Source organism: Schistocerca americana, chromosome 3, assembly GCF_021461395.2.
Source record: "Schistocerca americana isolate TAMUIC-IGC-003095 chromosome 3, iqSchAmer2.1, whole genome shotgun sequence".
Lineage (NCBI taxonomy): Eukaryota > Metazoa > Arthropoda > Insecta > Orthoptera > Acrididae > Schistocerca > Schistocerca americana.
Window position 1 is genome coordinate 849,603,172 of NC_060121.1, and position 12,745 is coordinate 849,615,916.

Here is a 12,745-nt window from a genome sequence, read left to right on the forward strand (position 1 = left end):
TCTATCTATCTATCTATCTATCTATCTATCATTTCCCTTATTACAACTTCCACATAAGATTTTCATAGCACATATAGCACAATGCCTACACAGATTGTGCTTTTGGTGTTTAGTGCAACAAAAGCAGTTAACCAGATACTAAGTAACTGTTTCAAATAAAAATTATGGTAACTTTCAATAACTCCTGTGTGTATCCTAACATGTAACAAATTGTTAATACAGGCTACTGGTGTTTTTCTGAAGGATGGTGGAATTTATAAAAATGAAACGTAGGAGAACATAAAAAATTAAATTTAAAAATTTGCGGTGGGGATATAAATTGAAGATATTTAGAATATATTTTTGATAGTTTCATTAAGTAGTTACTTGATTTTGTCGTAGAAGGTGACTCAAAAGAACAGAAAATTTCGGAAAGTATTGTGGCAATGCTGCGAGGTAGGTGGCTGCGAATGACATATACATTCTACTACTCGCACTGTCTTGCCATTTAGTAAACAGTAAACATGGAGCAAGGGAACGGTGTGCGGCATGCCTTTGTGGTAAAAGCCTATGACAAAAATGGAAATGTGGAGAGCCAGAACCTCTCGTACGGGAGACAGTGTCGAGGCTGTACGAAGTGCTTTCGTAAGAAACCCACAGCGCTCTGTTCGACGTCACGCAGAGTCTCTACAGTTGCGTCGTTCGAGTGTTCAACGAATACTGAAAATGCATATGAAGTTCCATCCGCAGAAGCTGCAGATCGTTCAGCAGCGCCAACCTAGCAATCTGCTGATGCCTATAAAATATGCTGAACGCTTGATAGGAAAAGTGCATGACGGCAACAATTTCATTACCATCCTACGGACCTCAGACGAAGCTCAGGCTTTGTCAATAGGCATAATTTTCGTTATTGTCCTGAGCAAAATCCACATCAGCTACACGAGCGTGCATTGCACTGCAGCGAGGTTACTGCATGGTGCACGATGTCATCGAGTGGCATTACAAACCACTACTTTCTTTTATGATGACTTGGGTGCATAATCACTGCAACGTCTATTCATTGTGTTGCGATGATGGAAAACTTTATTCGCGTGAAATGCCAGATCTTCCTGCCAACAGGTGGTTGCAACATGACGGAGCAATGGCACATACGGCACGGACATCGATGGGAGCTGTGTGACTGTTGTTTGGTAACCGTGTCGCTTGAAGGCTCGGTATGACATTGCATGACCCCGAAGATCGCCTGACCTGATAGCGTGCAATTTTTTTTTTCTTGTGGGACACGCTTAAGAGCGCGGTTTACCCTAGTCGACCTGCTACCACCGAAGATCTTGAATCAAGAATACGAGAGGAAATCTCCAGGATTCCTACTGAAATGTTAGGTTGATTCATGTGTAACGTTTCTCTCAGACTACAGGAATATGTGCGCCGAGGGGGACCTCATCTATCAGATATGATATTCAAGAAATAAAAATGCTTGTGACATTCAATAATGGCATACTCTGTACTACACTTTGATATAAATAAATATATGCGAAGTAATTGTGCTCGTCCATTAATCTCCATTCCAAAATTTCCCGTTCTTTTGAGTCGCCCTGTATTACGAGGGTTATTCCAAAAGTAAGGTCCGATCGGTCGCGAAATGGAAACGACTATGAAAATCCGATAAAGCTTTGCACAGATGTGTTGGGTAGTGTCTCTAGTATAACCCCAGTTAGCATCACGTCGCTCTTCTCATTTCTGAGCTCGCAGTGAGTGCGTAAAGATGTCTAGAAAATAGTGTCTGCCGCCAAGTACGAGGGCCTGGTGAGAAATTTCGCCTGAAGCTATGCAGCCAACATTACATAACTGTCGTGCTGTTTCGTCTTCACGACAATTCGTAGCCGCATTCTGCAGGGGCAATGAAGATGCTCCTGCATCGTTTTCAAATGGAAATGTTAGATTACCCACAATACAGTCCGCAATTGTCTCCCCCTGAGTTTCATCTCTGGTCACATGAACCGCTGTCTTTGAAGAAAACATTTTGACACAGACAACGAGGTGTAGGCCAGCGTGGAGAATTGGCGGAAAGCACTGGCGGCTGCCTTCTATGATGAGGCTATTGAAAAGTTGGTACAACGCTATGACAAAAGTCTAAGTCAGAACGGCGACTACGTAGAGAAGTAGCTGAAAGGTGTAGCTAATTGTTACAAGTAAAACATTTCTGATGTTCACTGTGGTTTCAATTTGGCAATCAATCGGACCTTACTTTTGGAATAACCCTCGTATATCACTAACAGTTGATCATGATAATGTCACCTACAACTTATTACAAATGAATGTGCATTGTTTTGCAGGATGAAGATGATTTCGAATATATGGTGGATCCCGCTAAGAGAAGGAAATCCTGTTGCTCCCAAGGTCTTTGGTTTCGCGCTGGTATTTGGGGAGGCGCCAACTTACTCTTAATTGGCATGATTGCCATGCTGGTGGGCCACCTGACACCACCTCGTCAGGTTGTGCTGGAGACAGGCTACGACCTGGAAGTACTTGATCGCACCGCTATCGCGTTCAACCACCGTCTAGAGCTCTGCCGTTTGGTTGGTCTGGGCGTGTTTTGCTGCGGTGGGATGGTTCTTCTGATAACATTACTTGTGTCTACAATCAAACACGCCCAGAGAGAACCAACAATTCCCGCTGCTCCTCTTGTTGAGCCTTTTGAGGCCTCTCCTTCAGCTACAAAGATACCTATCACAGAGAGAATCAAGCCTGTACAACCCAGTATCTGGCCACAGTCAGCTACTGTGCGAGATGGAAGCCTTGTAGTGCAGATGCCTTAATCTTAGAGTTTATATTTTACATAGTTCGTTATTTATTTCGTCAGACACAAGTGCACAAATTCTTTTGAAGTATGGCATGGTGTACACAGTATGGAAATACTAGAAAATCGGTAAGTAAATGAGTTTTAACAATAGTAATGAATTATATGTTTGCATTCAATGGCAGTGTAGTTATTAATAATCCACTCTTTTTTATACTTGAAACTGAAACATGGTCATGGCACTGCATTCAATTCTGAGAGAAAAAATGGGTTAACTGCTAAAGTGGATAGTATTTAAGTACTTACAAAAAGGTAATACAATGCGTTGCAATGAACAACAAAAGTGTCAGCTCGTGGAACGAAAATTCATTCCCCTTTGTGAACACTCAATTCGCTACAATAAAAAATATTAACTGATGTTACATAAATTGTCTAACAGATGATTAATGTGATCGATATTTTAGTTTGGTTTCAACAATGTTCATCATGAAAAAAATTGCTTCATTTGAATAAAAATAGTAATTTTCTTCCAAAAAACGGGTAATTTTTCTAACAGGGGCCAAATGGAAAAGTTGTCTTTATGCTGAATATATTAACTATTTGCAACTTTAGACACAAGTCTATGTTGTAGCTATCGTACATGAAGTTGAGGCAAACTAAGATAAAAATGGTTCCTTAGTTTTTTTGCAGTACAGTAAGTAAAGAAAAGATTCAAAAGTTTCTATCTGGCAACAACTTGTATACATGTGGATAACTTTAAATGTATCCTATCTGACTGAACACAGGGTTTAAATATACATATTAAATTATGACAAAAAGCTGATCTCTGAGAAGCCTACTGGAATATCCATACAGCCTTCTCCACATCATGACATATGACAAAGGCTGAACCACTAACAATATGCTTTAATTTAAACTAGAACAGTGGATCTACAGCACATCAGATAAGTCACAGAACAAGGAAAAATGTGAACATAAGCTACTCTTAGATTTGAAGTACTGTTTAGTATTTGATCACAATTTAATAAAAGTCTTGCTGAACATCTGGACCATGATTATTAATTCAAAACAATTTCAAACTAACAGACTGTAAAAATCACAAATTGTACAATGTAGATAAATATAATGTTACTGTGAAATCAAAGTAATGTCTATATGTAATATGAAATGTGTAGAAACATCTGTCTATTATTTATATTCACAACAAAAATAAAATGCAACGAAATCACAAAAAAATAATAATCCTATGAAGTTGATTTTTAATCTGCTAATAGTGATAGAAACCAATGATCCTTATATTTTTGTATGAATTGGTATAGGTACAGCATACCTAATTTGATCATCATTTCAGCAAAGAACAGAGGAAGCAAAATCCCATTATTTGAAATCCCAAATATACTCACCCTCAACACACAAGTTCAATAGAATTCTTCCTTTTTTGTATGATAATACACTCTGTTGAATTTTTCAAATAATACTAATTGGAATCAGCATATTTTTCTTATTTTTAAAAAGTAACATATTTCATAACTTGGAATAATTGTAGTGCTGGTGCCCTATTTACAAGTGATGAAATCTTCATTAGTACTAAGTGATGATTTTAGTTACTCTCATTATGTGAGTCAGTATCAGAGAAGTCTGACAGTACAACAGATGCAGAATATTTCTTTTACACATTTACTCTACACAATTTTTGTACTGCAGTGTAAGTAAAATTGTGGTAATTACAGAATAGCTATCTATATGTGAACCATAACTCCAATATAGTGAAAATATTGTGGGCAAATATTTAGACTGAAGATTATGTCAAACCTAAGTCATCAGGTGTATTCATTACACACCTTCTCTCTTCTGTAGTGCAGAAGAGCCTGACTATCTCGGTATTTTAATTAATTATTATCTTATACTCAAATTTCTCATGATTGTAACACAAATAAAAATATGTATTAAAATGAGTAATATGTGTAACAAATTTCAATGTCAACTTCACAGAAATTCAATATAAAACATAATATGCTGTTCTTCAAATAAAAAAAACTGAATATATTTTCTTCAACTTCTACTGAAGGCCAGAGAATAGATAATCTTCAATAAATAGGTAATCTACTAATCTATTTTCTCTCAATGTTCAATATAATAATACTAATGATATCAACAATGTGGGAGTAATTGTTTCCTTAATCTGTCCAACTTGAAAACATAGGCCTACATGTCGATACCAATACTGTGTGTTTCACTAAGACAATACATGTTTGTTGTTGTTAATAAATCAACATATATATGTATATACAAAAATCATAATGGAGCTATTTTGATGTGACTGAATATAACTGTATTCAGTAATAAAGATTAACCTGAAGTTAACAGTGCCTCTATATTATTATATTCTATCTTCTGTAGTTCCCATAAACACTTCTGTGTGACATTGTTTTTTAAAATTTGCAAGTATTTCTTTTGATAAAAGTATACCATCTATGAAATAAATATACTTTGAGAATTATGAGCTTAGGTTTACTGTTTGACTCAGTTTTGCTGCTGTCATTTTCGGTGCACCTACTTAAGAATACACAGGTGAGTGAGAAATGGCTGCACACTAAAATTTCAGATCTACAAGTTTTGAAAACTCAAGTGACAGAAGCAGATGTGTGAACATATTTCATCATTCCAATTCACCAAAAGCTAAACGAACCAGAATGAACACAAAGATGGCACTTTTCATGAATGTTTGCAATAGGTACCTCAAGCTGTAAACTCTGAATCATGTGCACTTGAAATTATTTCTTCTTTTTTTACAACTTCCAACAAACTAATAACTCATTAAACTCTACCCATACAAGCCTGTTGTTTATTTTTATGTGTAGCATCACCACTTCTCTGTTGCTCACAGCTGGTGTTAATATTTAGACTCTCTAGAGCAGGTTTTCGAGTCACATACTGTGCTTCTCATTAATTTCATTATTGTACATCTAATGTTTATTTTCGTTTTCAGTGGTCTCAGCAATGATTTTAACTTTTGAATACTTGCATCTGCTTTACCATACTGCTCATAGAATTGATGTGACTGAACATAGCTGCATTTATGTCATCTTAATTTCCTCTTTTGACTCTTGCTCAATTTACTAAATTGTTGAAGCTTTCATAGCCAATTGTCGACGCATTCTCTGGTTGATTCCGTACTGGGATTGTCGACCAATGATTATTTAATGAATTTTCAGACGTTTCCCCAGCATTTTCAAGGTTCACTCGCCATTGCTTGTGGCTTTTCCCAGATCGGTACCGTTGCAACTCCTCTTTTGTTACCCGTAACAGTTCTTCACTGCAGCATGGGAGTAGGTTGTCAGTGTTTCTTCTGGCAGAGCATGTGTTGATGTCAGCATCAGTGCTTTCTCATCTCTGGTGTCACATTACAGGTGAGACAACTGTGCATGTTTTATTTCGCTGACAGCAGCATCGCTCATCCTTACCTTCAAGGTCATTCAAGGAATCATGACATCCTGCCATGTGGCAAGATCAAGGAGGGGAGGGGATGGAAGGGACTTTCCACCCCCACCTGCTCTTCTGCAAATTTTGCGTGATGCATCCCCATTGCATGGGCCCCCACTCTGTAGCCAAATACGACAAAGTATTTGAACTTGCAAACAATTCGTCACCTACGTCTGCTTTACTGACTTCCAAAAAATTGTACAATGACAGTTAGACTGGTAAATTTTTCTTTATTGTTTTTCATCCCCTCACCCCATATGGGTGGAGGGAGGGCTGTTAGTGGTCCAATTCTCCACTTTTCAACCAATCGAATTAAAAAAACTTACGGTGAGAAACACAAACAAAAATTGTGGTTTTTTTTTATTTTAAATTAAAAATCAAAGATGGAGAGTTAAAAAACGGACGTATATAAACTTCAACAATACATCACAGGAAGGTGAATTCTTCTGATAAAAACATCGAATCTGGGGAACCTGCACTAGGGTGACAGGTACTGTCTGAGGACAGTGTATGTTCCATAGGGTCGAAGGAGTGTGAGTAGGAAGATAGCGATCTGTTAGATAGGAAAGTAATGGAGATGAGAGTGGGAGATGATGTGGATGGTGGAAAATACAGTCGGTGGAAAGACAGAGGGTGAGGAGTAGTGTGTCATGTGAGTATGGCAGTGATTGCCAGAGGAAAGGGATGGAGAGGGAAAGGAGAGAGGAGCTCTGATGTGGAGAGGGATAGCGGAGGAAGAGCTAAATTTGATAGGAGGAATAGATATTGAGACAGATCTCACTGTCTAGGAGAGGGAGTCGGCTGAAATTGTGTTCTGATAAGATATGGAGGTATGTGTAGGTAAAGGCACAGCAGCATACCGAGGTTGATGATCAGAGGGGAGACAATGGAGTGATTAGAATGTAGCTTGCAATCAGTACAGGAGAAGTGGATGTATTTGATGTTTCTGAGGAGCAGTGGGAATTTGATGAAATGATAGAGGACCCAGGTGAGGGAAGGTAAACGGCTGTGGAAAGCAAGATGAAGTGTAAGGCGTTCAAAGATTTGGAGGGACAGGAGGTGCAGTGGAGATGCATGCAACATTTGCATAGTGGAGGATGGCTCAGATCCTGGTTTTTCAGGTGTAGAGAATAATGATGGTGTCTAATCCCCAAGTCTGGCCTGTTAGTAGTTTTAGTCTCTTGTGGACTTTCTGTTGGATGGTCAGTAGGTGTGGTTTCCACTTTAGCTGGCAATCTGGGGTTAGTCCAAGATACTTTAGTGTGTTAGTCAACTGGATAACATGGTTGTAAATGGTAAGGTAGAAGTCATGGAGTCGGAAGGTGCGGGTGGTTCATCCTATAATTATTACCAGGGTTTTGAAGGGGTTCATCTTGAGCATCCATTGGTTACAACAGGAGGTAAACTGATTGAGGCGCATTTGGAGGGATTGGTGGGATTTCTGGAGTGTAGGGTAGAGGGCAAGGAAAGCAGTGTCTGGTATCGTTAACAGTGACAAAGGATGGACAAACCAACATTTGCTTTTAGGATACAAATAACAAATCAGAAATTCAAATTTGTTGGAAACGAATTTTACCTTCAGTACTAACCCACACACCTTGAAAACGCAAATAAAAGCAAGTCCACTTTCACATCCTGGCTACTTTTGTCTCCATCAGATGGTTGTACTGTAAAATCGAGGAAGTTCTATCTATATACTAAAATTTCGTAAATTAAATAGTTTCCACATACAGGAAGTTGAAAACATTCTAAAAGCCTGTAAAATTCATCAGCAGCTCTAAAACTGCGATGTTTAAATAGCTCATTGAGATTAATACACAAAAACTGCTGTACGACACAAATAATTTAATGTGATATCACAGTATTTCAGAAGATGTCTGTAATGTAGAAAAAGTGCTAGTTCATTTCCCAATATATAAACATTATCGCCAAATTAGTGTCCAAAATACTAAAGTATGTACCCCAATAGTAGATTTCAAGGCCTAATAAAAGTTGACTTTTGAGCATATAGATAAAAATTCGATGTCGGAAAAATACCCACATCAGTCTCATAGCTGGAGTAAAATAAGTGTTAGCTAAGAAAGCAAATAGACAGACTGAATGTAGCTAATGTGACCTGCTCAAAACAGATCCTCAAATAAAATATTTCCGCATTTTTAAATTGTTCTGGAGCACCGCTTTTAGGAGGGACAGTGATATATCACGGTGCTATTCTCTAGAAACAATATAAACGATGCTATTCGTTGCCAAGTATTGCTATAATTAAGGATGACACAACCATACTGAAGGCTAAGCGCAACGTGCTTTACCTGGGAATATGTAAAACGTTTTCTATGTACACATGTCTGCATACTATGAAAGCGATTGGCGTAGAGTGGAATGGAGAACAACGTAAATACTGTTGTATGCAGTCTTGCACAATCCCAAAGCCAATGATTCGTTCTGCTCTCAGAGTAAGATTGTGTTGTACCCTTTATTTAGATTCTGAATGCAGTAAGGTTCTATCCCAACGCATATGAACTGCAAGTAAAGTTATCGCGATAACAGCATAACAACCGTCTGCAGAGTTTAAAACTGATGGAATACCACTTACAATGGTAACCCAGGAGCGGTCCATAGCTACCTTCTGTCATTTTCCACTAGCTAACCTCTCTCCATACAGAAGAAAATGTCAGTCTATGTGTGGTGTTCCGCATTTTCTATACTGGAGTAATAAGCCCCTAAACACGGTTAGTGTGTTACGAATACGAAAGAAAAGAAACCCAGAAAATTAGGGGCTCGAAGTCATATAGATACCAAGTTTCAGCTGCTTTTCAAGCTCATAGAACTACCCACATCCAACATACATAAATCATCGTAAATGGGAGATTTTTTTAGGATTCTGCGAGGGCAGCGAATAAGAAAGGATAATACATTATCAAACTTTATTAATTCTTTCATGTACATTCACACACAAAAATCAACTCGCTCTTTCTTTTTATTTGGTGTCGGTTTGATAACATCGAGGTTAATTTTTAACTTATGAATTAAATCTACATTGGACTCTTCTAATTTCTTCTCCAGCCAGTAATTTCATTGGATACAAAGAAGGAATTCCAATACATATCTAAGGTTTTGCTGTTATCTACCTCTTTTCTGGCTTTGACAATTAGCTCTGTTCTTTCCAGCGGTTCTTCTAAGCGAGAGCATTCCAAGATTTTGATTTTACCTGTTATTTCCTGCAAAACACTATTTTTATAACACTTCACATCTTCCTGGGTGTGTAGTACCAGCCCTTTGTTGCTCATTCTTGTGGAATTTTCATACAGAACTTTATGCTTACAATTTTTGGAAACGAGTGTTCATTAATTGGTATTCCGTTGGTTTCAAGCTCTGTGAACGATTGTTCTGTTATTAGGTGCATAATATCCAGTCAAGCATTTTTACAGACAAAATAATCATCCCTTGTAAGCAGATCCAGGTGGAATTAGAGCCTCATAAACAGATTTTTTGTGGGTCCTTTAAAGTGATAAACACGTTCCATGCATAATTTTCTGCCAGGACTCCAACATACGATCACATACCAGTGCTGGGAACAATAAATGTAGATATTTAACATTCTCCAGTCATTGCAAGATTTCGTCATAAACAGTATTTAAAGCAGTTGCCTGCATATTTGCAGTGGCTTTCCTTTTCCCAATTGTAATTTATATTCTTTCTTAATGGGAGTTATCTTCGCTGTATACTCCAGTTTCTTTTTTTTGCGACGATCTCTTCCATTTCTAGTTTTGTTTTTCGTACACACGCCACAGTAACTACATGTAAAGGCATAATTTCTATAATAGGGAATGGTTTAAGTCTGTGTGATACATTTCCTGATTTTCTTTGGTCTTATGGGATAACTTTATTTGTGGGTACCAGTCCTAATTTGGCAATATCTATCGATAGGTGGATAACAATGTCCTGGATTGAAACAAATACGTTTCTCTTACCTTAATACAGCTGTTCTTTGTAATACTTATGTTGTCTTTGTTGGAGTCAGCAGTGTTAACAATCTCCACATAGTTTACAGATAGATAATCAAACCTATACGCAGATAAAACATAATCTGCAAACTTTTCTCTCTCTTGAGTCTCAGAAAGAGATGTTTGCACATCAATTAATGTTCCTGGGTCCTTATTACTCCAGTACACGAACTGCAGAACGTTGTTAAACGCCACACAGCAGCTACCCAACAAGTTATTCGGTAACTGACACCACTTGCACGTGATTGTCATGGAGTGCATTCGAGCACATTACAAATACTGTTAGTTAGAGTTTAAAACACTTGAACAGTTTTGCACAGGATCAAGGACACGATCCATTTAGCTTAAAACACTTGAACAGTCCTGCACAGAATCAGACACGATCCATTCTGTAGTTGTATATTTTAATCTCCAGCCTTGGTAAAACCATATTATTTAGCCAGAGTGGGCATAAAAGTTCCTTGTAGTCGCTTGTCTGAACGTGTTATAAAATCTATATGGTGGTTACTCATAAATTTGTTCACGCCTGGGCTTGTGATTCGACATATATATTTATTATATATCCTTATTTTACAACTGAGGGACATCCACATTAAACTGTCAATCCTAACTGTTTTATCATTGTCAACTGTCACATTGCTGTTTACCTGCCAGTCTCCTTTAAAGCAGAAATCATGGTTTGATACTAGGTAATACCATATCTCCATTTTATTAAAAATTGCGACTAAATCTTGAGTTATGTCCAAATCCAAAAGATAATAGTCATCCACACAAAACTGCTGTAATATTCCAGGCAGCTCTTTCATTAGAACATTCGATTTAACGTCAGTTAATACTACTTCGTCTGTTATCGACACAGCGTATTTGTATTTCTTCAAAATGATTTCCAGTGCTTTCCTTCCGATTTTTTGTAACATTCATCTTGCTGTCGCACAGTTGTTCCTGTGTTGGGAAAAAAGGCAGCTTCGCCTTGATACGAAGTCTTTCAGTGATTAACTTTGACTAACTTGGATAATTTACTATGCAGATAATAGTTAAATGATCCACATATTTCCTTCTTTAACATTATAGACCGCCCCTTTTATAAGTGCCCCTGACAGTCCACTTGATCACATGTATCTGCAATGTTACTACAAAACGCTTCTGTAATGGGTATAAGCACACTTAAATTCTTCCTGCTGAGAAGAGTGCCATTTTTTGTGTAATTTATTCTACAAATATCAGTAGCAAGATTATCCAAGTTCTCCAGTAATAAACACAAACCAAATCGTTCGTGATTTGGTCACAATCTGCTCTCTAATAGCTGAGGGATGTTTGGCACGTTGGGGGAAGGCATTTTGATACTTTCCACTACCACAGAAAGCTGCTGAGTTGCAACTATTGAGTCTCCTTTTGCACTCTAAGGATCAAAGATGGTGGTACTTCTGATTAAGTAATCCTCCGCTCATTCTTGCTCAGTTTAACTGTACCTGCAGTAAACTCCTAGATCGACTGCACTGTTGTGTGTGCAGGTGTGTCAGTTTCTTGAGGGCTGTCAGGTGTTGCGCATTAGGCATCAGGCATCAGGCATGGGGGGGGTCGAGTTTCAGGTATCAGACGGCAGACTTCGAGCGTCAGGGAGTAGGTCATCGACCATCAGATGTCGGGCACCAGGTGTGAGATGTTAGGTGTCTGGCAATCAGCACACCTCTTAGAATGTGTGTTCTGCTAACTATAGGTATTAACGCAACGCCCCATCCTGGCATGCTGGTGCAACACGTTATAACCAATCGTGCAGCAACATGGGCGTAAAGTGGCCAGAGAAGCAAAGCATCCGATGTCACTCACAGGTGGGCAGAAGCGAGTAGGGAATTTCAAGTTAATGATCACATGATCAACGCAGCAGCAGACACATTCCAGTTCGTAAGGCTCGAGATACAAATGTAGGCATCTGTGTGTAACATATGTTTATACCACAATATCCATGTAATTTGTAGTGTTCTCAATTAATATGGCATAGAGAGCAGCTATACATTTAGATGTTAATCTAAACGGGTCACTAGCTAATCAATGATTTGCAAGATAACCGTAAGTTAAAGATCATGTGATCAACACAGTAGTAGATAAATTGCAGTTTGTGAGGCTGTAGATGCTTGCAACTGTCTTTAACTAATGTTTATACCACAGTCCCCATGCAATCCGTAGTTTTATCGATGAGTACCGAGGTAGGAGTGCTTTGACATTCTGTTCCCCGATTCCAGAGCTGTCATCAGAGGCAGTGGCGGCGGCGGCGGTGGCGAAGGCTGTTGCAGGCACAGATATAAAGCAGGTAGATCCACCTTTCACGTGCTACCCCAGATCATACATGCGTGGATCCATACTGAACATTATTGCATACTGCATAGATGGATTTATCCCAAGAATTACTATGGACTTTGCACAAGTGGATCCACACCAAACAGTATCCACGGATGTACCACGTGCTGGTTCTAGCCTGAAC

General features: G+C 38.5%; 1 protein-coding gene across 1 annotated transcript in view; it reads left to right on the forward strand.

Annotated features, from left to right (window-relative positions):
• Positions 1 to 5,127, forward strand: part of LOC124607367 (nucleolar protein dao-5-like) — a 330,964-nt gene extending 325,837 nt beyond the window's left edge. Inside the window, exon 3 of the mRNA XM_047139680.1 lies at positions 2,316 to 5,127. Within this exon, the coding sequence (XP_046995636.1) occupies positions 2,316 to 2,798 (483 nt within the window). The 3' untranslated portion in view covers positions 2,799 to 5,127. The remainder of the gene's footprint in view (positions 1 to 2,315) is intronic.
• The last annotated feature ends 7,618 nt before the right edge of the window (positions 5,128 to 12,745 follow it).